General features: G+C 52.7%; 1 protein-coding gene across 5 annotated transcripts in view; it reads right to left on the reverse strand.

The window, feature by feature from the left end:
• dock5 (dedicator of cytokinesis 5) overlaps positions 1-27,319 on the reverse strand; it is a 205,164-nt gene that overhangs the window by 48,138 nt on the left and 129,707 nt on the right. For all 5 annotated transcript variants that reach the window (XM_073060921.1, XM_073060902.1, XM_073060912.1 and 2 more), the window contains 9 exons: positions 26,519-26,653; positions 25,137-25,248; positions 20,071-20,141; positions 18,385-18,491; positions 12,968-13,104; positions 11,142-11,237; positions 10,663-10,761; positions 3,538-3,632; positions 1,770-1,848 (listed from right to left, as the gene is read on the reverse strand). In XM_073060921.1, the coding sequence (XP_072917022.1) occupies positions 1,770-1,848; positions 3,538-3,632; positions 10,663-10,761; positions 11,142-11,237; positions 12,968-13,104; positions 18,385-18,491; positions 20,071-20,141; positions 25,137-25,248; positions 26,519-26,653 (931 nt within the window). The remainder of the gene's footprint in view (positions 1-1,769; positions 1,849-3,537; positions 3,633-10,662; positions 10,762-11,141; positions 11,238-12,967; positions 13,105-18,384; positions 18,492-20,070; positions 20,142-25,136; positions 25,249-26,518; positions 26,654-27,319) is intronic.

Genomic DNA, 27,319 nt, shown 5'->3' on the forward strand with positions numbered 1-27,319 from the left:
TCGCCGACTTCAGCTCAGCATTCAATACAATCATCCATAGAACATTACAGCACAGAAACAGGCCTTTTGGCCCTTCTTGGCTGTGCCGAACCATTTTTCTGCCTAGTCCCACTGACCTGCACCTGGACCATATCCCTCCAAACCCCTCTCATCCATGTACCTGTCCAAGTTTTTCTTAAATGTCAAAAGTGAGCCCACATTCACCACTTCATCTGGCAGCTCATTCCACACTCCCACCACTCTCTGTGTGAAGAAGCCCCCCCTAAAGTTCCCTTTAAACTTTTCCCCCTTCACCCTTAACCCATATCGTCTGGTTTTATTTTCTCCCCTAGTCTCAGTGGAAAAAGCCTGCTTGCATTCACTCTATCTATACTCATCATAATTTTATATACCTCTATCAAATCTCCCCTCATTCTTCTACGCTCCAGTGAATGAAGTCCTAACCTATTCAACCTTTCTCTGTAACTCAGTTTCTCAAGTCCCAGCAACATCCTTGTAAACCTTCTCTGCACTTTTTCAACCTTATTAATATCCTTCCTGTAATTCGGCGACCAAAACTGCACACAATACTCCAAATTTGGTCTCACCAATGCCTTATACAGCCTCACCATAACATTCCAACTATTATACTCAATACTCTGATTTATAAAGGCCAATGTACCAAAAGCTCTCTTTACTACCCTATCTACCTGTGACACCACTTTTAGGGAATTTTGTATCTGTATTCCCAGATCCCTCTGTTCTACTGCACTCCTCAGTGCCCTACCATTTACCTTGTATGTTCTACCTTGGTTTGACCTTCCAAAATGCAATACCTCACACTTGTCTGTATTAAACTCCATCTGCCATTTTTCAGCCCATTTTTCCAGCTGGTCCTAATCCCTCTGCAAGCTTTGAAAACCTTCCTCACTGTCCACTACACCTCCAATCTTTGTATCATCAGCAAATTTGCTGATCCAATTTACCACATTATCATCCAGATCACTGATATAGATGACAAATAACAATGGACCCAGCACTGATCCCTGTGGTACACCACTAGTCACAGGCCTCCACTCGGAGAAGCAATCCTCCACTACCACTCTCTGACTTCTCCCATTGGTCTAATCCAATTTACTACCTCACCGTGTATACCCTCCAAAGCTGGTGGGTAAACTGTCCTCAGTGCATCTCAACACCTCTCCCTGTAATTGGATCTTGGGCCACAGTCAGTCCCTGTTGGCAGAAACATCTCTAGCTCCATCACGCTGAGCAGTGGCAGTCCACAGGGCTCCCTGCGCGGCCTGTCGCTGATGCATGACTGTGTTGCTGGTGTTCAAGCTGCACCATCACGTTTGCGGAAGACACAACAGTGGCTGGATTCCTCAGCAATGACAACGAGACGGCACACGGAGAGGAGGAAGAGCGCCTCATCGGATGGCACGAGCACAACAGCTCGAGTCTCAACGTGGACAGGATCAAAGAGGGAACGGGGGACTTTAGGAAGGAGTAGACTGGCCACTCCTCGCTGCACACAAATGACTTCTCCATGGACAGAGTTTGGAGCACCAAGTTTCTGGGAGCGCACATAACAGACGATCTCACCTGGTCCCTCAACAGCGCCACTTCCGTTCAATAAAGCACAACAGCTTCTCCATTTCCTGTGTAGATTGAGGTGTACAGTGGACTTGCTATCATCACATCTTAAACTGAAGCATATCGCTACACAGGAGATTCCCAAGTGCTGCCCCGTTCCTACCGGAATGAGCCACGAGAAACCAGCCACTCACCTGTAACTCAAAGTTTGCCGGGTCTAGGAAGAGCTTGTTCAGGACAGCGGCAAACTGATTGACGGCTCGTAGGAAGACCCTGTGGGAGAGGCAGTGAGAAAAACACTCTGAGTGTCACTCGTGTCCAAGAGAACGGGACAGGAGATCTCCTTTCAAGGCCACTTTCATTGGCTGTCCAGTTTTCTACCTCTGGGTGGGGCGGGGGCACAGTGGGTAGAGCCCACCTGAATCTGGGTTAATGGTTGTCAACGGAACTCCTGCTGTCTTTGGTCTGGTTTGAGAAGACCACAACTTCTTAGCCTGCACTTCCCTTTGTACCCTTTGCTCTTGTAACACAAGAGATCGGGGTTTATGGCTCTTTCCGAACCTCTGAGGAAACGCTGGATCCCAAAAGCATCAGGATGCAACAGCAGGTGGGGAAGGTCATTAACAACGTCCGGTGCCGGGTCGCTCCCAGGTGAGGGTGGAGGTACGTGACAGTCAGCACCTACGCCCGGCTTCCACCCTGACCTCCAGTGGGGAGTTCGCACGTTCTCCCCGAGCCCCCTCGGGGTGCTTCGGTTTCTTCCTACGTCCCAAACTCTGCAGGCTGGGGGGGTAATTAACCCCTCCAAGTTCCCCCTGGTGTGCGGGTGAGTGATTGAATGTGGGGAGGAGGGGGGAGCTGATGGGAATGTGTGAAGCATAGAAGAAAGATTAGAACGAGGTTCCCAACCTGGGGTCCACGGACCCCTTGCCTAATGGTATTAGTCCACGGTGTAAAAAAGGTCGGGAACCCCTCCTGCCGTCTGGGAAAAGGCTCCAAAGCATTCAGACTCTCACGACCAGACTATGTAACAGTTTCTTCCCCCAAGCTATCAGACTCCTCAATACCCAGAGCCTGGACTGACACCAACTTACTGCACTATTGTCTTGTTTATTATTTACTGTAATGCCTGCACTGTTTTGTGCACTTTATGCCATCCTGGGTAGGTCTGTAGTCTAGTGTAGCTTTCTCTGTGTTGTTTTTTTACATAGTTCAGTCTAGTTTTTGTACTGTGTCATGTAACACCATGGTCCTGAAAAAACATTGTCTCGTTTTTACTGTGTACTGTACCAGCAGTTTTGGCCGAAATGACAATAAAAGTGACTTGACTTGACTTGGATTAGAGCATAATTATAAATACAAGATTGTGCAGATCCCAGAGGTGGAAATCCAGAGCAACACACACAAAATGCTGGAGGAACTCAGCAGGTCAGGCAGCATCAATGGAGGGAATAAACAGTCGACGTTTCCGGCCGAGACCATTGACCAGGACAGGGAAATTAGCGGGAATAATAAAGTGGGAAGGGAAAGAGTACAATCCGGCTGGTGATAGGTTCAGGACACCTGGTTCCATCCACAACATTGGCTTGTATCGGTACCTTAAACACATCTAACATTCTAAATCAACGCAGACAATAGGCTGGAAGAAATCAGCAAGTTGGGCAGCATCTTTCCCATTGGGTTTGGGTGAGACTACAGCTGAAGGTCAAGGGTTAAAGGTGAAATGTTTGAGGGGAACATCCTTCACTCAGAAGGTGGTGAGAGTGTGGAACGAACTGCCAGTGCAAGTGGAGCACACGAGCTCAATTCAATGTTTGAGAGAAGTTTGGATAGGTATGTGGATGGGATGGTTATGGAGGGCTGTGCTCTGGGTTCAGGTCGATGGAACTGGGCAGTTTAAATGGCTCAGCACTGACCAGATGGGCCGAAGGGCCTGTTTCTGAGCTGTAGCACGGGACCTACCTGTTCTGGACCATGTTCATCACCATCCAGTCCGAAGGATAAACATTCTTCCCAATAAGATCCTTAAACATAATGAAGGTTTCCATCAGGAAGTCCTGGGAAGAAAGCAAAGGAACTCAAATCAACTTTGGCAAACTGCTTTCTTTGTATCACAATGTTTAAAGGCCTAAATAGTGTGGATGTGGAGAAAATGTTTCCTATACTGGGGGAGTCTAGGACCAGAGGGTTCAGCCTCAGAATAGAAGGTCCATTCATGATGGGCAATCATGGTTTTCCCATGACTGTGACTGTTCTTTTTCCCCACAGAAATGGTTTGTCATCGCCTTCTTCTGTGCAAAGTGTCTTTACAAGATGGGTGACCCTAGCAATTATCAATACTCTTTACAACTTCCTGGTAGCCAAACATTTTAATTCCAATCCCCATTCCCAATGAGACATGTCAGTCCATGGCCTCCCTCAGGGTGGAGGAACAAAACCTTATATTCCATCTGGGTAGCCTCTAACCTGATGGCATCAACATCGATTTCTCCCTCAGGAAAGAAAATTCCCTCCCCCTCCCCTCTTCTAATCCCATTCTGGCTTCATCTCTTCCCCCCTTCCCTTTCTCCTATGGTCCACCCTCCTCTCGTATCAGATTCCCTCCTCTCCAGCCCTTTACCTTTCCCACCCACCTTGGCTTCACCTATCACCTTCTAGCTAGCCTCTCCCCCCTCCTCCCACCTTTTTATTTTGGCGTTTACCCCTTCCTTTCCAGACCTGATGAACGGTCTCAGCTTGAAACATTGACTGTATATTCTTTTCCATAGATACTGCCTGACCTTCAGAGTTCCTCCAGCATTTTGTGTGCGTTGCTTTGGATTTTCAGCGACTGCAGATTTTTTTGGGTGGAAGAGTCTATCAAACACTATCTAAAGACACTAGGGGACCATTGAATAGTCTGGACAGCAGAATTGGTTTGTAACCATGGGATAGAAGCTGTCCTTCAGCCTGGTGGTACGCACTTTCAGGCTGCTGTGTATTGGGGTCCTCTGCTTGATGGGAGAGGGGAGGAGAGAGTGTCCGGGCTGGATGGGGGTCTTTGATTATTCTGGCTGCTCTACAGTGAGAAGTGTAGACGGAGTCTACGGAGAGGAGGCTGGTTTCTCCGATGTGCCGACCTGTGATCACAACTCTCTGCAGTTTCTTGCAGTCATGGGCAGAACAGTTGCTGTACCAAGCTGTGATGCACCCTGCTAGGATGTTTTCCATATTGTATGGGTGGTGGGGTGGAGATATGCCTCTATCAAAGGAGGTGTAAGGCACTCCTTCCCTCCGCTAGCCTGCAGGTCACCCTTGGAAAAGGTGTAGCACCTGCTTAGCCCCCGATCAGGGTTACGTGAAGCCACGGGGGTAGGTGGTGCATGGTCTTACGAGGAGCCAGTGCAGATCACAAGTCCTGGTTATGTGACCACTGACACCAGGCAGACAATCTCTGGAGAGTATTGTTAATGGCTGGGGTCACCCATCTTGTAAAAAGACACTGCCCAGAAGAAGGCAATGGCAAACCACTTCTGTGAAAAATTTGCCAAGAACAGTCATGGTCATGGAAAGACCATGATCACCCACGTCATACAACACACAATCGATAAAGACTGATAAAACTTTTGATCTTTTCTTGCTTTAGAGAATCAGTGACTTGGACTCAGCAACATCCACATAACACTATGGTGCATTCAATTCTGCAGTACATCCTGCATCAACGACGCAAGAACTTCAGTCTCAACATACTCAGTGCACAACTGTATCGTTGGCACTTTGTTGTTACGTGTGCTTTGTAGCACATGACTGTTAACGAGGCTGAGTTGCTCACTCGATGGAAAGTGTGCAGGCAGCCGGCTGGATTCGAACTCAGGACCTTTGCCTTGAAGCCCGGTGCTGACGCCACTACACCACCGGCCAGCTTCATCGGCACGTTAATGTGTGATCAGGTCAGATGGCAGCTTGCTCTTACTGAAGATCTGACACTATCCACGTAACCCAGGGACATGGAGAGAGCTCATTGGGCAACAATGGGGAGGGAGGAGTCTAGTTTTCTCTTGACGGTGACATACAGTACTGTTCAAAAGTCTTAGGCACGTGCATATATAGCTAGCGTGCCCAAGACCTTTTCACAGCACCATGACATACCTGAGTGATGATAAACCTGATCCTGATATGGGTCTCTATTGTGGACTGAGAGTGGGAAGGGGGCAGGGAGAGGGGAATCATGGTTGGGAAAAGGGGAAAGAAGCAGGAAGCACTGAAGAGAGAGACATTCTGTAATGATCAATAAACCAATTTCTTGGGATCAAATGACATTACCTGGTGTCTCAGGGCTGGGTGTGTCTGCACTCCCACCAACCCCTCTGCCCCTGGTACACCTTCTCTGTCACACCCCTCTCACAATGTTACACCCTCACCATTCCCAATATCCTTTGCTCCCGCCAGATTTATAAACTCACTCTCCGCTCCATGTTGACAAATACAGTACTGTGCAAAGGTCTTCCACACCCTCGCTAAATATATGTGCCCAAGACTTTTGCACAGTACTGTTTGTCTCTTTGTTGTTCAACTTAAACTCAGGGAATGTAGACAGTATCCAACCTGAAGTTCTTACTCTTCACAGCCGTCCATGAAACAAGACGCCTCAAAGAATGAATGAAAGGAACATCAGAACCTCAGAGCCCTCCTCCATCCCACACAGAAGCAGCAGAACCATAAGACCATAAGACAAAAGAGCAGAAGTCGGCCATTTGGCCCATCGAATCATACAGGCTCTTACCCTCCATCGAGAAATGGAGGGATCACACCTGCAACAATGAGAGCGGGAGACCAGCAACTCGCTGTTCTGACAATACAATCTTCTGAGTCACTCCCCCCCCCCCCCCCCCCCCCAGAGAGAGACCGACAGGCTCTGGCTCACCATCAAAAGAGAGCGTGAGAAAGAGAGGGAGGAAATGCTTGAGTCAGGGGTCTTCTACCAACAGCAGCACACACTGGCTGCTGTCTCAACGCTTCCACAAATTGGCAAGCAATTTGCACTAATATTAACTTCTTTGTTCTAGTTGTGTTCTTTCTTGTGGAAATTATGCATAATTAGTGCTTAAATCATGCTTTTCTTGTGAAAGGTGCTTATTGGATGCTCTGTGCCTGTGATGCTGCTGCAAGTAAGTTTTTCATTGCATGTCTGCTTATGATAATAAAATGGACTTTGAAGTAGATAGGATTAATAGTAACAACTTATTTATAGAGCATTTTGCATACAGACAATGTAGTTCAAAGTGCTTTACAAGGGGGTAAATTACAAACATGAAAACCAATGACAAAAAGTTGTTAGTTAAAAGCAAGTTTAAAAATAGTTTTTGAGTTGGTGTTTGAATGTGTTAACTGAGTCCTGCATCCCTTATAGTTTCAGGTACTGAGTTCCACAGTTTCGGAGCGTGTTTCAAAAAAGCTGACCCGCCAATGATATTTTGAGGGAGATTGTTTAACTCTAAGAGCCCGGTGGAAGAAGACTTGAGAGCTCAAGCAGGAGTATAAATGGAAACGATTCTGCGACCTACTCCGGTCCAGGCTGTTAAGAGCTTTAAAAAACAAGTAAGAGAACTTTAAAATCAGTTGTAAAAGATACAGGAAGCCAATGCAGAGTAGCAGAATTAGTGGAAAAAATGGGGTTAGCATGGACACAGAGGGCTGAAAGGCCTGCTCCTGCTGTAAGAGTCACATTAACCAGATGTGGAAAGGACTAAACAATGGGTCCCGGGTCACTCGCAGGTGAGAGAGGCCGGACGCGGGAGAGCTCTGATGCACCATCAGTAACTCGTGACGTGAGGCTAGATATCGGCTTTTATTGACTGGAAGAAAGAACAAGCAGCAATTGACCATTATACAACATCTTGGAGACTGAGGGAGGGTCTGTGGTTCCAATCGCCTTTATACCGGGGTCTGTGGGAGGAGCCACAGGAGCAGACAGCGGGGGGTGGGGGGCGTGTCCAGACAGGTATATGTAGTCCACCACATACCGGGGTCTGTGGGAGGAGCCACAGGAGCAGTCAGCAGGGGTCTGTTGGAGGAGCCACAGGAGCAGTCAGCAGGGGTCTGTTGGAGGAGCCACAGGAGCAGTCAGCAGGGGTCAGTGGGAGGAGTCAGCAGGGGTCTGTGGGAGGAGCCACAGGAGCAGTCAGCAGGGGTCTGTGGGAGGAGTCAGCAGGGGTCTGTGGGAGGAGCCACAGGAGCAGTCAGCAGGGGGTCTGTGGGAGGAGCCACAGGAGCAGTCAGCAGGGGTCTGTTGGAGGAGCCACAGGAGCAGTCAGCAGGGGGTCTGTGGGAGGGGCCACAGGAGCAGTCAGCAGGGGTCTGTGGGAGGAGTCAGCAGGGGTCTGTGGGAGGGGCCACAGGAGCAGTCAGCAGGGGTCTGTGGGAGGAGCCACAGGAGCAGTCAGCAGGGGTCTGTGGGAGGAGTCAGCAGGGGTCTGTGGGAGGAGCCACAGGAGCAGTCAGCAGGGTCTGTGGGAGGAGCCACAGGAGCAGTCAGCAGGGGGGGAGTCTGTGGGAGGAGCCACAGGAGCAGTCAGCGGGGGTCTGTGGGAGGAGCCACAGGAGCAGTCAGCAGGGGGTCTGTGGGAGGGGCCACAGGAGCAGTCAGCAGGGGGTCTGTGGGAGGAGCCACAGGAGCTGTCAGCGGGGGTCTGTGGGAGGAGCCACAGGAGCTGTCAGCGGGGGGTCAGTGGGAGGGGCCACAGGAGCAGTCAGCAGGGGGTCTGTGGGAGGAGCCACAGGAGCAGTCAGCAGGGGTCTGTGGGAGGAGCCACAGGAGCAGTCAGCAGGGGTCAGTGGGAGGAGTCACAGGAGCAGTCAGCAGGGGTCTGTGGGAGGAGCCACAGGAGCAGTCAGCAGGGGTCAGTGGGAGGAGTCACAGGAGCAGTCAGCAGGGGTCTGTGGGAGGAGCCACAGGAGCAGGGGGTCAGTGGGAGGAGCCACAGGAGCAGTCAGCGGGGGGGGGGTCTGTGGGAGGAGCCACAGGAGCAGTCAGCAGGGGGTCTGCGGGAGGAGCCACAGGAGCAGTCAGCAGGGGTCTGTGGGAGGAGCCACAGGAGCAGTCAGCAGGGGTCTGTGGGAGGAGCCACAGGAGCAGTCAGTGGGGGTCTGTGGGAGGAGCCACAGGAGCAGTCAGCAGGGGTCTGTGGGAGGAGCCACAGGAGCTGTCAGCAGGGGGTCAGTGGGAGGAGCCACAGGAGCAGTCAGCAGGGGTCTGTGGGAGGAGCCACAGGAGCAGTGGGTCTGTGGGAGGAGCCACAGGAGCAGTCAGCGGGGGTCTGTGGGAGGAGCCACAGGAGCAGTCAGCAGGGGTCTGTGGGAGGAGCCACAGGAGCAGTCAGCAGGGGGGGGTCTGTGGGAGGAGCCACAGGAGCAGTCAGCGGGGGTCTGTGGGAGGAGCCACAGGAGCAGTCAGCAGGGGTCTGTGGGAGGGGCCACAGGAGCAGTCAGCAGGGGTCAGTGGGAGGAGCCACAGGAGCAGTCAGCAGGGGGTCAGTGGGAGGAGCCACAGGAGCAGTCAGCAGGGGGTCAGTGGGAGGAGTCACAGGAGCAGTCAGCAGGGGTCAGTGGGAGGAGCCACAGGAGCAGTCAGCGGGGGTCAGTGGGAGGAGCCACAGGAGGAGTCAGCGGGGGTCAGTGGGAGGAGCCACAGGAGCAGTCAGCAGGGGTCTGTGGGAGGAGCCACAGGAGCAGTCAGCAGGGGTCTGTGGGAGGGGCCACAGGAGCAGTCAGCAGGGGGGGGGTCTGTGGGAGGAGCCACAGGAGCAGTCAGCGGGGGTCTGTGGGAGGAGCCACAGGAGCAGTCAGCAGGGGTCTGTGGGAGGGGCCACAGGAGCAGTCAGCAGGGGTCAGTGGGAGGAGCCACAGGAGCAGTCAGCAGGGGGTCAGTGGGAGGAGCCACAGGAGCAGTCAGCAGGGGGTCAGTGGGAGGAGCCACAGGAGCAGTCAGCAGGGGTCAGTGGGAGGAGCCACAGGAGCAGTCAGCAGGGGTCTGTGGGAGGAGCCACAGGAGCAGTCAGCGGGGGTCTGTGGGAGGAGCCACGGTCAGTGGGAGGAGCCACAGGAGCAGTCAGCGGGGGTCTGTGGGAGGAGCCACAGGAGCAGTCAGCAGGGGGTCTGTGGGAGGAGCCACAGGAGCAGTCAGCAGGGGGGTCTGTGGGAGGAGCCACAGGAGCAGTGGGTCTGTGGGAGGAGCCACAGGAGCAGGGGGTCTGTGGGAGGAGCCACAGGAGCAGTCAGCAGGGGTCTGGGGGAGGAGCCACAGGAGCAGTCAGCAGGGGTCTGTGGGAGGGGCCACAGGAGCAGTCAGCGGGGGTCTGTGGGAGGAGCCACAGGAGCAGTCAGCGGGGGTCAGTGGGAGGAGCCACAGGAGCAGTCAGCGGGGGTCAGTGGGAGGAGCCACAGGAGCTGTCAGCAGGGGTCTGTGGGAGGAGCCACAGGAGCAGTCAGTGGGGGTCAGTGGGAGGAGCCACAGGAGCAGTCAGCAGGGGTCTGTGGGAGGAGCCACAGGAGCAGTCAGCAGGGGTCTGTGGGAGGAGCCACAGGAGCAGTCAGCAGAGGTCAGTGGGAGGAGTCACAGGAGCAGTCAGCAGGGGTCAGTGGGAGGAGCCACAGGAGCAGTCAGCAGGGGTCTGTGGGAGGAGCCACAGGAGCAGTCAGCAGGGGGTCTGTGGGAGGAGCCACAGGAGCAGTCAGCAGGGGTCTGTGGGAGGAGTCACAGGAGCAGTCAGCAGGGGTCTGTGGGAGGAGCCACAGGAGCAGTCAGCAGGGGTCTGTGGGAGGAGCCACAGGAGCAGTCAGCAGGGGGGCGTGTCCAGACAGGTATATGTAGTTCACCACATACAGGGGTCTGTGGGAGGAGCCACGGTCTGTGGGAGGGGCCACAGGAGCAGTCAGCGGTGGGGTGGGGGGGGGGTGTCCAGACAGGTATATGTAGTTCACCACAAGCTCCTCCTGTGTTTCGTGTGTGTTACAGATTCCTAGCATTGGCAGCAGCTCTTGTATCAACGATTTGTTAAGACTCATTTTTCCTGCCAGGAGGGGGGAAGAATTGGGAAAGACTTTACTTACTATGATATCGTGTCGGGTCTTGAACGTGTTGATGTAATGCGTATAGTGGTAATCTTCCATCTGCTTCAGTACTGCTATCATACAGGCAACAAAAGAGCCCTGGAGGGGATTACAGAAATTAGTTCAAAGTTAATTTATTATCAAAGTACCCTCAGTAATGCCACAAAAAAATATCATGACATATGTGAGTGATGATAAGTCTGATTCTGATATGGGTCTCTACCGTGGACTGAGAGTGGGAAGGGGGCAGGGAGAGGGGAATCATGGTTGGGTAAAGGGGAAGTGAGGAGCGGGAAGCACCAGAGAGACATTGTGTAATGATCAATAAACCAACTGTCTGGAATCAAATGACCTTTTGTGTGGGTGATGGGGGAGGGGGAGAGGGGGAGGGTGTGGGTGAGGGGGATGGGAGGGGGAGTGTTGAGACAGGGGTCGGGAAGTGATGGGTGGGACTGTTTAAAGGAGGAGTTGGAACTTACAATGAGGCCAGACTGACGGTTTATCCCGATGACGGTACGGTTGATGCGTCTCAGGAGCCTCTCCATGAGCAGCTGAACGTGGACTTTCTGTGGCCCCTGTAACACCAGGCATCCAGAAAGTTTACAGACCAAGCGAAGGGTGCGAAGCTCACATTGATGCTCACTACACCTCAGCTTATTCACGTACCGAGGCCTCCGGGACCACTCTGCGAGGAGCCTGAGGCCAACCCAGGCTGGTGGTTCAGTCAGACTTCCCCTCACACCAGCCTCCCCTCTTGGTACCCCTTCTCCACCCCTCCATCTGCCCAAAAACCCTCCCTTATCCAATTCCACCCATGTCCGTCCCCTCACCTTCCCATCCCCACCCCATTCCAACCGACCATCGACCCTCCCTCGTCTGAATTCAACCTCTGTCTTGCACTCTGTTTCCTCCCATCTACCCCACAACCCTGCCTGTTCCACCTCCCAAACCTTATTCGGTTGCACCCATCACCTCCCGCCCCTTGTCTCAATACCCCCCCCCCCACCTGGTTTCATCTGCCCAAGGACCCCCCATTAAAGGGAAGAGAGGGAGGAATGGCACCGAGGCTGGCAACTGGCATCTGAAACAAAAACATGGGCACACAGACGTAGACACACGGACGTGTGGGTGCACGGACACAGACACAGACACAGGCACAGACACACAGACACACAGGCAGAGACACAGACACGGGCACAGACACAGACACAGACACAGACACACTGGCATGGACACAGGCACACAGACACAAACACACAGGCAGAGACACAGACACAGACACAGACACAGACACACGGACCTGTGGGTGCACGGACACAGACACAGACACACAGGCAGAGACACATGCACGCACGCCCACACACACCCACACTGGCACGGACACACAGACACAGACACACAGGCACAGACACACAGACACACTGGCATGGACACGGGCACACAGACACAAACACACAGGCAGAGACATAGACACGGACACAGACACAGACACACAGATGTGTGGGTGCACAGACACAGACAGAGACGTAGACACACGGACGTGTGGGTGCACGGACACAGACACAGGCACAGACACACAGACACACTGGCATGGACACGGGCACACAGACACAAACACACAGGCAGAGACATAGACACGGACACAGACACAGACACACAGATGTGTGGGTGCACAGACACAGACACAGACGTAGACACACGGACCTGTGGGTGCACGGACACAGACACACAGACGTAGACACACGGACCTGTGGGTGCACGGACACAGACACACAGACGTAGACACACGGACGTGTGGGTGCACGGACACAGACACAGACACAGGCACAGACACACAGACACACAGGCAGAGACACGTGCACACATGCCCACACACACCCACACTGGCACGGACACAGACACAGACACACAGGCAGAGACACGTGCACGCACGCCCACACACACCCACACTGGCACGGACACAGACACAGACACACAGGCAGAGACACGTGCACGCATGCCCACACACACCCACACTGGCACGGACACAGACACAGACACACAGGCAGAGACACGTGCACGCATGTCCACACACACCCACACTGGCACGGACACAGACACAGACACACAGGCAGAGACACGTGCACGCATGTCCACACACACCCACACTGGCACGGACACAGACACAGACACACAGGCAGAGACACGTGCACGCATGTCCACACACACCCACACTGGCACGGACACAGACACAGACACACAGGCAGAGACACGTGCACGCACGCCCACAGACACGGACACGGACACAGACAGGTGCGTCACTCACGATGTCGTCCCTGTCCAGCATCTCCAGCGTGCTGCTGAGCAGCGCGGCACAGGCCTCGTGGTCCGGCCGGCTGGAGTTGTCGTCCAGCTGACCGCTGAGCTGGTCGATGATGAGAGGCAGCAGGACGTCTCGACAGTCTGTGTGGGGGAGGAGTGAAACACACACACGTGAGACCGGGAGGAGACACAAACCAACGGTCAATCACCCAGTGACCCGCGTCACCCTGAACCCGGGCGGGTTGGGAGTGGGCCAGTGACCCGCGTCACCCTGAACCCGGGCGGGGTTGGGAGTGAGCCAGTGACCCGCGTCACCCTGAACCCGGGCGGGGTTGGGAGTGGGCCAGTGACCCGCGTCACCCTGAACCCGAGCGGGTTGGGAGTGGGCCAGTGACCCGCGTCACCCTGAACCCAGGCGGGGTTGGGAGTGGGCCAGTGACCCGCGTCACCCTGAACCCGGGCGGGGTTGGGAGTGGGCCAGTGACCCGCGTCACCCTGAACCCGGGCGGGGTTGGGAGTGGGCCAGTGACCCGCGTCACCCTGAACCCGGGCGTGGTTGGGAGTGAGCCAGTGACCCGCGTCACCCTGAACCCGGGCGGGGTTGGGAGTGGGCCAGTGACCCGCGTCACCCTGAACCCGGGCGGGGTTGGGAGTGAGCCAGTGACCCGCGTCACCCTGAACCCGGGCGTGGTTGGGAATGGGCCAGTGACCCGCGTCACCCTGAACCCGGGCGGGTTGGGAGTGGGCCAGTGACCCGCGTCACCCTGAACCCGGGCGGGTTGGGAGTGGGCCAGTGACCCGCGTCACCCTGAACCCGGGCGGGGTTGGGAGTGGGCCAGTGACCCGCGTCACCCTGAACCCGGGCGGGGTTGGGAGTGGGCCAGTGACCCGCGTCACCCTAAACCCGGGCGGGTTGGGAGTGGGCCAGTGACCCGCGTCACCCTGAACCCGGGCGGGTTGGGAGTGGGCCAGTGACCCGCGTCACCCTGAACCCGGGCGGGTTGGGAGTGGGCCAGTGACCCGCGTCACCCTGAACCCGGGCGGGGTTGGGAGTGGGCCAGTGACCCGCGTCACACTGAACCCGGGCGGGGTTGGGAGTGGGCCAGTGACCCGCGTCACCCTGAACCCGGGCGGGTTGGGAGTGGGCAGTGACCCGCGTCACCCTGAACCCGGGCGGGTTGGGAGTGGGCCAGTAACCCGGTGTTGCAGAGCCCAGAAGGATCTCCTGACCCGTCCTGTCCCAGAACCCCCTGACTCTCTTCCCTCTCTCCCATCCCACAACCCTCCGCACAATCCACTCACTCACTCACTCTCCACCCTGTAACCAACTCATAACCCTAAAACTCACTCCATCTGTCTCACAAACCACTGACACTCTCCACATTCTCGAATAACCCCAGTCTCTCCAATCACCCACTCACCCTCTCCCCCCACAACCCACATCCTCGAATGAACCCCAGTCTCTCCCATAACCCTCTCACCCTCTCCCCGTCCCACAACACACATCCTCGAATAAACCCCAGTCTCTCCCATAACCCACTCACCCTCTCCCCCCGACAATCCACATCCTCGAATACACCCCAGCCTCTCCCATAACCTACTCACCCTCTCCCCGTCCCACAACCCACATTCTCGAAAACCCGACTCTCTCATAACCCACTCACCCTCTCCCCGTCCCACAACCCACATCCTCGAATGAACCCCAGTCTCTCCCATAACCCACTCACCCTCTCCCCCCACAACCCACATCCTCGAATGAACCCCAGTCTCTCCCATAACCCACTCACCCTCTCCCCCCACAACCCACATCCTCGAATGAACCCCAGTCTCTCCCATAACCTACTCACCCTCTCCCCGTCCCACAATCCACATCCTCGAATAAACCCCAGCCTCTCCCATAACCCACTCACCCTCTCCCCGTCCCACAATCCACATCCTCGAATAAACCCCAGTCTCTCCCATAACCCACTCACCCTCTTCCCCCCACAACCCACATCCTCGAATGAACCCCAGTCTCTCCCATAACCCACTCACCCCCTCCCCCTCCCACAACCCACATCCTCGAATGAACCCCAGTCTCTCCCATAACCCACTCACCCTCTTCCCCCCACAATCCACATCCTTGAATAAACCCCAGCCTCTCCCATAACCCACTCACCCTCTCCCCGTCCCACAACCCACATCCTCGAATGAACCCCAGTCTCTCCCATAACCCACTCACCCTCTCCCCCCCACAATCCACATCCTCGATTGAACCCGAGTCTCTCCCATAACCCACTCACCCTTTCCCCATCCCACAACACACATCCTCGAATAAACCCCAGTCTCTCCCATAACCCACTCACCCTCTCCCCCCACAACCCACATCCTCGAATGAACCCCAGTCTCTCCCATAACCCACTCACCCTCTCCCCGTCCCACAATCCACATCCTCGAATAAACCCCAGCCTCTCCCATAACCCACTCACCCTCTCCCCGTCCCACAATCCACATCCTCGAATAAACCCCAGTCTCTCCCATAACCCACTCACCCTCTTCCCCCCACAACCCACATCCTCGAATGAACCCCAGTCTCTCCCATAACCCACTCACCCTCTTCCCCCCACAATCCACATCCTTGAATAAACCCCAGCCTCTCCCATAACCCACTCACCCTCTCCCCGTCCCACAATCCACATCCTCGAATGAACCCCAGTCTCTCCCATAACCCACTCACCCTCTCCCCGTCCCACAACCCACATCCTCGAATGAACCCCAGTCTCTCCCATAACCCACTCACCCTCTCCCCCCCACAATCCACATCCTCGAATAAACCCCAGTCTCTCCCATAACCCACTCACTCTCTTCCCCTCCCACAACCCACATCCTCGAATGAACCCCAGTCTCTCCCATAACCCACTCACCCTCTCCCCGTCCCACAACCCACATCCTCGAATGAACCCCAGTCTCTCCCATAACCCACTCACCCTCTCCCCGTCCCACAATCCACATCCTCGAATGAACCCCAGTCTCTCCCATAACCCACTCACCCTCTCCCCGTCCCACAATCCACATCCTCGAATGAACCCCAGTCTCCCCCATAACCCACTCACCCTCTCCTCCCACAATCCACATCCTCGAATGAACCCCAGTCTCCCCCATAACCCACTCACCCTCTCCCCCCCACAATCCACATTCTCGAATAAACCCCAGTCTCTCCGATAACCCACTCACCCGCTCCCCGTCCCACAACCCACATCCTCGAATAAACCCCAGTCTCTCCCATAACCCACTCACCCTCTCCCCGTCCCACAACCCACATCCTCGAATAAACCCCAGTCTCTCCCATAACCCACTCACCCTCTCCCCGTCCCACAACACACATCCTCGAATGAACCCCAGTCTCTCCCATAACCCACTCACCCTCTCCCCGTCCCACAACCCACATCCTCGAATGAACCCCAGTCTCTCCCATAACCCACTCACCCTCTCCCCGTCCCACAACCCACATCCTCGAATGAACCCCAGCCTCTCCCATAACCCACTCACCCTCTCCCCGTCCCACAACCCACATCCTCGAATGAACCCCAGTCTCTCCCATAACCCACTCACCCTCTTCCCCCACAATCCACATCCTCGAATGAACCCCAGTCTCTCCCATAACCCACTCACCCTCTCCCCCCCACAATCCACATCCTCGAATAAACCCCAGTCTCTCCCATAATCCACTCACCCTCTCCCCATCCCACAACCCACATCCTCGATTGAACCCCAGTCTCTCCCATAACCCACTCACCCTCTCCCCCCACAACCCACATCCTCGAATGAACCCCAGTCTCTCCCATAACCCACTCACCCTCTCCCCGTCCCACAACCCACACCCTCGAAAACCCGACTCTCCCATAACCCACTCACCCTCTCCCCGTCCCACAATCCCACATCCTCGAATAAACCCCAGTCTCTCCCATGACCCACTCACCCTCTCCCCGTCCCACAACCCACACCCTCGAAAACCCGACTCTCCCATAACCCACTCACCCTCTCCCCGTCCCACAATCCACATCCTCGAATGAACCCCAGTCTCTCCCATGACCCACTCACCCTCTCCCCGTCCCACAATCCCACATCCTCGAATAAACCCCAGTCTCTCCCATAACCCACTCACCCTCTCCCCGTCCCACAATCCACATCCTCGAATGAACCCCAGTCTCTCCCATAACCCACTCACCCTCTCCCCGTCCCACAACCCACATCCTCGAATAAACCCCAGTCTCTCCCATAACCCACTCACCCTCTCCCCGTCCCACAACCCACATCCTCGAATAAACCCCAGTCTCTCCCATAACCCACTCACCCTCTCCCCGTCCCACAATCCACATCCTCGAATAAACCCCAGTCTCTCCCATAACCCACTCACCCTCCCCCCCACAACCCACATTCTCGAATGAACCCCAGTCTCTCTGATAACCCACTCACCCTCTCCCCGTCCCACAATCCCACATCCTCGAATAAACCCCAGTCTCTCCCATAATCCACTCACCCTCTTCCCCTCCCACAACCCACATCCTTGAATGAACCCCAGTCTCTCCCATAACCCACTCACCCTCTCCCCCCACAATCCACATCCTTGAATAAACCCCAGTCTCTCCCATAATCCACTCACCCTCTCCCCCCACAACCCACATCCTCGAATGAACCCCAGTCTCTCCCATAATCCACTCACCCTCTCCCCCCCACAATCCACATCCTCGAATAAACCCCAGTCTCCCATAATCCACTCACCCTCTCCCCGTCCCACAACACACATCCTCGAATGAACCCGTCTCTCTCATAACCCACTCACCCTCTCCCCCCTCCCACCTGCTACTGACCTCCTCCCAACCTCCTGTAACATACTGCTCCTCTCCCCACACCCACACTCCCACCACCCCTGCATCTCCATTTCCCTGCCCCAAAGCCCCCTCCTATAAATCACTGCTCTTCTGTGCCCCCTAGCGCGGTAACGCCTTTCCCCGCACTCCTGTCACCCATCAGCCCTCCTCTACTGCAATGGCCCTCTCCCCACCCTCCCATAGACCAGTGCTCCTCCTCAATCCCTCAAAACCACTGACCCTATTCACCTACCCCTCTACCCCTCTCTCAGACCATCCCTACACCACTGCTCCCTCCCCGTCCTATAGCCTCTGGTGAACCACTGACCCTATTCACCTACCCCTCTGCCCCCCTCTCAGACCATCCCTACACCACTGTCCATCTCCCCGTCCTGGTTAACACCCCGGGGTGTAGCTGAGCTCTGCTACAGTGGACAGTATTAGGGGAGGGGAGCAGATGGTGGTCAGAGAGAGCTGGTGGGGCCCGGGTCTCCCGGACGAACTCGAGGACCCTCCCGGACTCGAGGATGGGCGGACTCGGATCGGGAATCTCAGAAGGCCGGACACCCACCGGGCTGTCTGAAGAGTTCGCTCTCCACGATCTTGCTCATGCAGTTCAGCTTCTGTCGCACCAGCTGGTTGTCGGGGATGCTCTGGATAAACTTGGTGTAGAGAACACTGCGCGGTGACCAGAGGTAGAGAGGAGAGCAAATTAGCCTCACTGGAGATAACACTGCACCCTGTCAGTGTGTTTTACAGACCCCATAAGATATAGGAGCAGAGTTAGGCCATTTGGCCCATCGAATCTGCTCCACCATTTCATCATGACTGATCCAATTTCCCTCTCAGCCCCAATCTCCTGCCTTCTCTCCGTATCCCTTCATGCCCTGACCAGTCAATAACCTATCAGCCTCTGCCTTAAATATACCCAATGATTTGGCCTCCACAGCCACTTGTGGCAACGAATTCCAGATTCACCACCCTCTGGTTAAAGAAATTCCTCATCTCCGTTCTAAAAGGATACCCCCTATTCTGAGGCTGTGTCCTCTGGTCTTAGACTCTCCCACCATAGGAAACGTCCTCTCCACATCCACTCTATCAAGGCCTTTTACTATTTGATAGGTTTTAATGTGGTCATCCCTCATTCTTCTGAACTCCAGGCCCAGAGCCATCAAATGCTCCTCATATGATAAGCCTTTCAAGCCTGGAATCATTTTCATAAACCTCCTTTGAACACTCTCCAATATCAGCACATCTTTCCTTAGATAAGGGGCCCAAAACTGCTCACAGTACTCCATATGAGGCCTCACCAGTGCTTTATAAAGCCTCAGCTTTACATCCTAGCTTTTATATTCTCGACCTCTTGAAATGAATGCTAACATTACATTTGCCTTCCTCGCCACAGACTCAACCTGCAAATTAACCTTCAGGGAATCCTACACAAGGACTCCCAAGCGGCCTGACCTATCAAGTAGAAAGATATTAAAGATTAGATTTATTTGTCACATGTACATCAAAATGGGTGCTCCGGTTTCCTCCCACAGTCCAAAGACAGTCCAGTTGATAGTTTAATGGTCATTATAAACTGTCCCGTGATTAGGCGAGGGCTAAATCAGGGGTTGCTGGGCAATGTGGCTCGAAGGCCCAGAAGGGCCTATTCCACACGGTATCGCAATAAATAAAAACAAGAGGGACACAATGCTTTACAGTACCAGCGACCCGGGTTCAATTCCCACTGCTGTCTGTAAGGAGTCTGTCCGCTCCCCCCTGTGACCGCAAGGGTTCCCCCCAGAGTCCAAAGACGTACAAGTTAGGGTTAGTGTGTTGGCACCGGAGGTTTGGCGACACTTGTGGGCTGCCCTCAGCTCATCTTTGGGGCTGTTTTGGTCGTTGACGTTATCGTCACGTCTGACTGCTCGATAAGATGTTTTGATGTACGTGTGACATATACAGCAAATCTGTCTCGTCTTTAATCTTATCGATCCACGGCTGGGTGCTGACAACGCGCAGCCTGACGTCTGGGACAGTAGAGTGAGGCGGCTGCTACCTCTCAACTTTGGGGACTCGGGTTCGATCCCTCTACGGGTGACAAGCCACGTCACACATCCGTCAGGCACACACACGCGCATGCTACACAAGATCCCCAAGGGGAGTGTCACAGGCATGGACTCCGTTTCCGCAGGTCCCCGCTGTTACCGGGCACGGGCTGTCTCCCATGGCCGGGGGAGCCTCAGGGGTCTGTAGTATCACACATTACCTCAGCTCCACGGGGTCGAACACCAGCATCACGTGGTTAACGATGGTCGGGAGATATTTTAATGCCGCCCCCTGCAGACGAGAGAATTGTATGAAGATAAAGCTGGGTAAGACGGTACGTTGGTTTATAATGGCTTACATACTGAGCTTATGCCAGGGGTGGTAAACTCCCCACTACCTATTAAATGCTCAACGGCATACATGTCAAATAGCCTCTGACAACCAAGTCCAGCTCCTGGTCTTCACGTGTGGCTTGGCGACTAAGCCCGGTGGAACTGTTTCTACTGACGGGAGAAGGGGCAAAGGAGGGCTACTGGCACCTCACAACCAGTAGCTCTGAGCAGATGGGTTTGTCAGCCGTGGTTGGCAGTTCCATCTAGGAGGAGGAAACCTCTGCCACCTTCCGGCTATACCCACTCATGGGGAAGGCTTCGGGAGTAAACCCCGAGGGAAAATCCGGAGCTGGGGTCCCTCAGGCAGACCTACGTTGAGTTCAATGCTGACCGGCAGTTCCGCTGGTGCCTGTTGCCAGGTAACTGCTTCCCATGGAAACCCACCAAGCATGGGATGGTGCAATTCCAGACAAGGGACCCGGCAGCTCCCACAGTCTGGAACCTTCTGGGAACCAGAAACCTGTCCGTTAGGAGTGATCATTGCGTGAGGGTGCCACGGCAGCGCTGTGGTTAGCGTGGCGCTATTACAGGTCAGAGTTCAATCCCAGCATCCTCTGTAAGGGGTCTCAGTATGTCCACTCTGTGGAACGTGTGGGTTTTCTCTGGGTGCTCTGGTTTCCTCCCACGGTCCAAAGTTAGTAGGTTAATTGGCCATTGTAAATTGCCCTGTGTTTAGGTTAGAGTTAAATTTGGGGTTGTTGGGGGGCACAGCTCGAAGGCGTGGAAGGGCCTATTCCACACTGTGTCTGAAAATTAAGTAAGTACTTAAGATGGCAGTCACTGTTAGTTGTCAAGATCAGAGCCCCCCCTTCCCCCCACTGTGGGTCCTTGTCCCCCTATAAACTAGACCTCCATCTCCCCTCCCTGATTCCTTCCCCCCACATTACACTCGTTCACATTAAGTACAGAATTGCAGAAGAAAGTTCACAAAGTTCGACAGGGGTTTCTGGGAGGGCAGGTTGTGAGTGGCGTGGCCTGCCTCAGTCACCGCCAACTGCAACACGGCCAGAGTTCAAAGTAAGTCTACGATGAAAGTACGTGTATGTCACCAAATACTACCCTGAGATTCCTTTTCTTGCAGGCTTTCACAGTGGAACAAAGAAATACAATAGAACCAATGAACAGCTACACCTAAAGACAAACAACGTGCAAAAGATGCTGGAAACCAGCTTTTTAAGAAAAACACAAAATGCTGGCAGAACTCAGCAGGCCAGACAGCATCTATGGGAGGAGGTAGTGACGACGTTTCAGGCCAAAACCCTTCATCAGGAGTGAAGTAACATGAGATGGTTGAGGGGGATAAGAAGTGGGGGGAGGGATGAAGTAGAGAGCTGGGAAGTGATAGGCTGGAGGGAAATGGGCTAGGGGGAAGGTAGAGAATTATGGGAAATAAAAGAGAAAGAAAGGTAGGGCTGGGGGGAGATTATAGTGAGGGGAGAAAAAAGAGAAAGAGAACCAGACTAAAGTTATAGATAGGGATGGGGGTAAGGAGGGGGCAGGGGTATCAACGGAGGTCTGTGAGTTGAATGTTCATGCCGGCAGGTAGGAGGCTACCTAGGCGGGAGATAAGGTATTGGTCCATCGACCTGCGTGTGGCCTCATCTTGACGGTAGGGCTGGCATGCAATGGCCAAGGGCCAATGACATGCTGAGTTCTGCCAGCATTTTGTGTTTTTTTTTCATGGACATTAACTGGATTGGAGAACTTTGGAGAAACACACACACAAAATGCTGGAAGGGCTCAGCAGATCAGGCGGCATCTATAAAACTGCGTATTCCCCTCCATAGATGCTGCTTGGCCTGCTGTGTTCCTCCAGCATTTTGTGTTTTTATTTATTTCCAGCATCCGCAGATTCACTCATGTAGCTTTTTAAGAACACTTTTTAGAAGATATTCGATTAATTAATATAAGACTAAAGTTGTAGCTTAATCATAAGTTGTACTTTTCTAACAAACTCGTGTATTTTTCACTGTATGTGGTCTTTGTCCCCACTCACAGGCAGAAAGCGGTACAGCAGCTAAACTTAAGGTTTATCACTTTTCTCACTTTACAGTGGCTAATAAGTGTTAGCACATTACCCAGGTGATGTGAACGTGCATCCAGTGATTGGTTTACTTTCTGTAAGGAATTTCTCTCATCTCAGTTTTAGAAGTGAAGGGTTTTTCAGAGGCGTCATCTTCTTCCCCTCCTTTGCTGTTCACTCACCTCTGCTTTGTTTCTCAGCTCCTTATTTAGTTTCCTTAGTATTTGTAAGTTTGTTTAAACTTTAAAATAAACGAGCGTTAAAAATTAACCAAACATGAGGAAATCTGCAGATGCTGGAAATTCAAGCAGCACGCACAAAATGCTGGTGGAACGCAGCTGGCCAGGCAGCATCTATAAGGACTGTCAATGTTTCGGGCCTTCGTCAGGTCAGAAGGGTCTCGGCCCGAAATGTCGACAGTGCTCATAGGCAGGAAAAGGGAGGATGTCTTGTAAGCAAACTACGGAGAGTTAGGAAGGAAGTTGAGAAGCAGGACCTCAAAGGTAATCTTGGGATTACTGCCTGTGCCACGCGACAGTGAGTGTAGGAATAGAGTGAGGTGGAGGATAAATATGTGGCTGAGAGATTGGGGCAGGGGGCAGGGATTCAGATTTCTGGATCATTGGGACCACTTTTGGGTGTACAAAAAGGACAATTTGCACTTGAATCCCAGGGGTCCAATATCCTGGCGGGGAAGTTTGCTGAGGCTATTGAGGAGAGTTTAAACTAGGATTGCTGCGGGTGGGAACCAAACTGAAGAGATGGAAGAAGAGGCAGTTGACTCACAAAATGGAGAAAGCTTGGAGACAGTGCAAGAGGGAGGATAGGCTGGTGATTGAGAAGGGACGCGCTCAGACCGATGGTGTAATGCAAGGAGTATTATGTACAGTTTCATGCAAGGATGGTTTGAGATACGTCTATTTTAATGCAGGGAGTATTATGAACAAAGCGGATGAGCTTAGAGCATGGATCAGTACTTGGAGCTGTGATGTGGTGGCCATTACAGAGATTTGGAAGGCAAGGGACAGGGATGGTTACTTAGAGTGCCAGGCTTTAGATGTTTCAGAAAGGACAGGGAGGGAGGCAGAAGAGGTGGGAGCGTGGCACTGTTGATCAGAGATAGTGTCACGGCTGTAGAAAAGGAGGAAGACATGGAGGGATTGTCTATAGAGTCTCTGTGGGTGGAAGTTAGGAATAGGAAGAGGTCAATAACTCTACTGGGTGTTTTTATAGACTACTCAATAGTAACAGGGACATCAAGGAGCAGATAGGGAGACAGATTCTGGAAAGGTGTAATAATAACAGGGTTGTCGTGGTGGGAGATTATAATTTCCCAAATATCAATTGGCATCTCCCTAGAGCAAGGGGTTTAGATGGGGTGGAGATTGTCAGGTGTGTTCAAGAAGGTTTCTTGACACACTATGTAGATAAGCCTACAAGCGGAGCTGTACTTGATTTGGTATTGGGAAATGAACCTGGTCAGGTGTCAGATCTCTCAGTGGGAGAGCATTTTGGAGATAGTGATCACAACTCGATCTCCTTTACCATAACATTGGACAGGGATGGGAACAGACAAGAGTTAGGGAAATGGTTAATTGGAGTAAGGGGAAATATGAAGCTATCAGGCAGGAACTTGGAAGCATAAATTGGAAACAGATGTTCTCAGGGAAAGGTACAGAAGAAATGTGGCAAATGTTTAGGGGATATTTGCGTGGAGTTCTGCATAGGTCTGTTCCAGTGAGACAGGGAAAGGATGGTAGGGTACAGGAACCGTGGCGTACAAAGGCTGTTGTAAATCTAGTGAAGAAGAAAAGAAGAGCTTGTGAAAGGTTCAAAAATCTAGGTAATGATAGAGATCTAGAAGATTATAAGGCTAGCAGGAAGGAGTTTAAGAAAGAAATTAGGAGAGCCAGAAGGGACCATGAGAAGGCTTTGGCGGACAGGATTAAGGAAAACCCCAAGGCATTCTACAAGTATGTGAAGAGCAAAAAAGATAAGATGTGAGAGAATAGGATCAATCAAGTGTGACAGTGGAAAAGTGTGTATGGAACAGGAGGAGATAGCAGAGGCACTTAATGAGTATTTTGCTTCAGTTTTCACTACGGAAAAGGATCTTGGCAATTGTAGGGATGACTTACAGTGGACTGAAAAGCTTGAGCATGTAGATATTAAGAAAGAGGATGTGTAGGAGCTTTTGGAAAGCATCAAGTTGGATAAGTCACCGGGACTGGATGAGATGTACCCCAGGCTACTGTGGGAGGTGAAGGAGGAGATTACTGAGCCTCTGGCAATGATCTTTGCATCATCGATGGGGATGGGAGAGGTTCCGGAGGATTGCAGGGTTGTGAATGTTGTTCCATTACTCAAGAAAGGGAGTAGGGATAGCCCAAGAAATTGTAGGCCAGTGAGTCTTACCTCAGTGGTTGGTAAGTTGATGAAGAAGATCCTGAGAAGTAGAATTTATGAACATTTAGAAAGGCATAATATGATTAGGAATAGTCAGGCAACACACACAAAATGCTGGTGGAACGCAGCAGGCCAGGCAGCATCTATAAGGAGAGGCACTGTCGACGTTTCGGGCCGAGACCCTTCTGACCTGACAAAGGCCCGAAACGTTGACAGTGCTTCTTCCTATAGATGCTGCCTGGCCTGCTGTATTCCACCAGCACTTTGTGTGTGTTGCTTAAAAATTAACCAAGTGCCATTCTAGACTGTCAGAAGAACCCCAAAGGATCAGGGAATAGCCGAGATGCAACAAAGACAAACTGTGCAAATACGAATAAATAATTAATACTGAGAACGTAAGTTGTAGGATCGTTAAAAGTGATTCCGTAGGTCGTGGAATGACCTACGTCGAGGCCAAGCACAGACCTTAATCTTCACGGATTCCTCCAACGGTCTATCCATGAGTGAGTTGAACGAGAGAAAGAGTTTTCGGATGGACTCATTAAACTCGTTGTCGTCCTTCCCGCTCCCATAAATCCTGCAATCGAAAGGCAGAGAGCGAGCCTCATTAATGCAAGCTGTGAGAAAGATGGGACCAGGATTCCGGCAGGGTCGGGCAAAGTGTCAGCGCATTATGTGTGAGAATTTTATTTAAAATTTGTTGTGTTTGGTGCTCCACGTGAGGTGAGATTGATACTGGATCCGCTGCGTGTGGGTGTTGTGGGAGTTCATTCCTAAGTCACCCCGTAAGCCAATACAGTTCAGTTGAAAAGTCTGCATGCTGGTGGTGTTCCTGTGTGCTCTGCACTCTCCCTCAATCTCAAACACAACTGACACGAGGATACTCCCCACAGACTGTGCGCGCGTGTATGTGTGTGCGTATGTGTCTCTGAGCGTGCGCGCGTGCGTTTCTGTGAGAGCACGCCGTTGGGCATGGGTGCACAAGACTGTGGGTGTCTGTATGTCCCACAGCGTGCTGAGCCTGACCTTGACGTGCGGGTTAGAGAGGTGAGCAGTCACTGGATGAGCTGTCCCAGACAGACGATCACAACAAAGACACATCAGGACCTTTACGACAGTAGCACAATACTTTACAGCACCAGCGACCCAGGTTCACTTCCTACCACTGTCTGCCTGGAATTTCTACGTCTCCCTGTGACTGCGTGAGTTTCCTCCCAAAGCCGTACGGGTTAGGGTTAGTGGGTTGTGTTGGTGCTGGAAGCACAGTGACACTTACAGGCTGCCCCCAGCACACCCTCGGACGGCACAAAAACACCTTTCACTGCATGTTTCAAAGTTCAAAGTAAATTTATCATCAAAGCACATATACCTCACCATAAACAACCCTGAGATTAATTTTCCTGTGGGCATACTCGATAAATTCAAAATAGAATAATACCCATAATAGAATCAATGAAACAGCGCACCAACTGGACCTTTAACCAGGGTGCAAAAGACAACAAACTGTGCAAATACAAAAAGAAATAAATAATAATAATAAATAAATAAGCAATAAATATTAAGAACATGAGATGAAATGTCTTTGAACGTGAGTCCATAGATTGTGGGAACATTTCAGTGATGGGGTGAGTGAAGTTATACCCTCTGGTCGAGGGGTAATCACGGTTCCTGAACCTGGAGGTGTGGATCCCACGACACATAAAGCTAATCTATCAAATTGCTGCCTGACCTGCTGAGTGCTTCTGGCACTTTGTGGTTATAATTCAATGTCCCTGTAACCAGAGCCTGGAATTGTGACGGACTCCCAGCATGACGTTTCTGGGATGGAGCTCCCCCCCCCCCCTTACCTCAGGTACAGTTTCCGCGACTGGATTATGAATCGGAAAAGGTATTTCATTGCTTTCAGCGCCGCAAAAAGCAGGTCGGTTTTCTCCGCGTTTTCAGCATTTGAGACGTAGTAATTGAGCACCTTCGCCAGTTTCCTGCGAAAGACAAGTTAAATTTCGAAGTGGAATTCATAATCAAAGTATCTATATGTCAATTATATAGAGTGGACGCTCCTTCCCTTTCTCCCACGGTCCACTCCCCTCTCCTATCAGATTCCTTCCTCTCCAGCCCTTGACTTTCCTGCCCACCTGGCTTCACCTTCCAGATAATGTCCCTCCTTTCCCCCCAACTTTTAATTCAGGAATCTTCCCCCTTCCCTCTCAGTCCTGATGAAGGGTCTCAGCCCAGAACTTTATTCCCCTGCATAGATACTGCCTGACCTGCTGAGTTCCTCCAGCGTTTTGTGTGTGGTACTCAGGAAGTTGCCTGGACTTGAGGGACAGATCAACAAGGAGCGATTGCGTAGGCTGGGACTTTATTCCCTGGAATGTAGAAGATTCAGGGGTTGACTTGACAGAGGTTTATAAATTCAAGAGGGGTACAGACAGGGTGAAGGCACAGACTTTTTCCCCTCGGGGTCCGAGGTGAGAGTTTTAATGAGATGTCAGGGGCAGCTTCTTCACACAGAGGGTTGTGTGTGTTTGCAATGAGCTGCCAGAAGTAGTGATTAAGGTGGGCACATTACCAACATGTGGACCATCAGGACATCAGACATAGGAGCAGAATTAGGCCATTTGGCCCATTGAGTCTTTTCTACCGTT

The sequence above is a fragment of the Hemitrygon akajei genome, chromosome 1 (genome assembly GCF_048418815.1).
Source record: "Hemitrygon akajei chromosome 1, sHemAka1.3, whole genome shotgun sequence".
NCBI classification, from domain to species: domain Eukaryota; kingdom Metazoa; phylum Chordata; class Chondrichthyes; order Myliobatiformes; family Dasyatidae; genus Hemitrygon; species Hemitrygon akajei.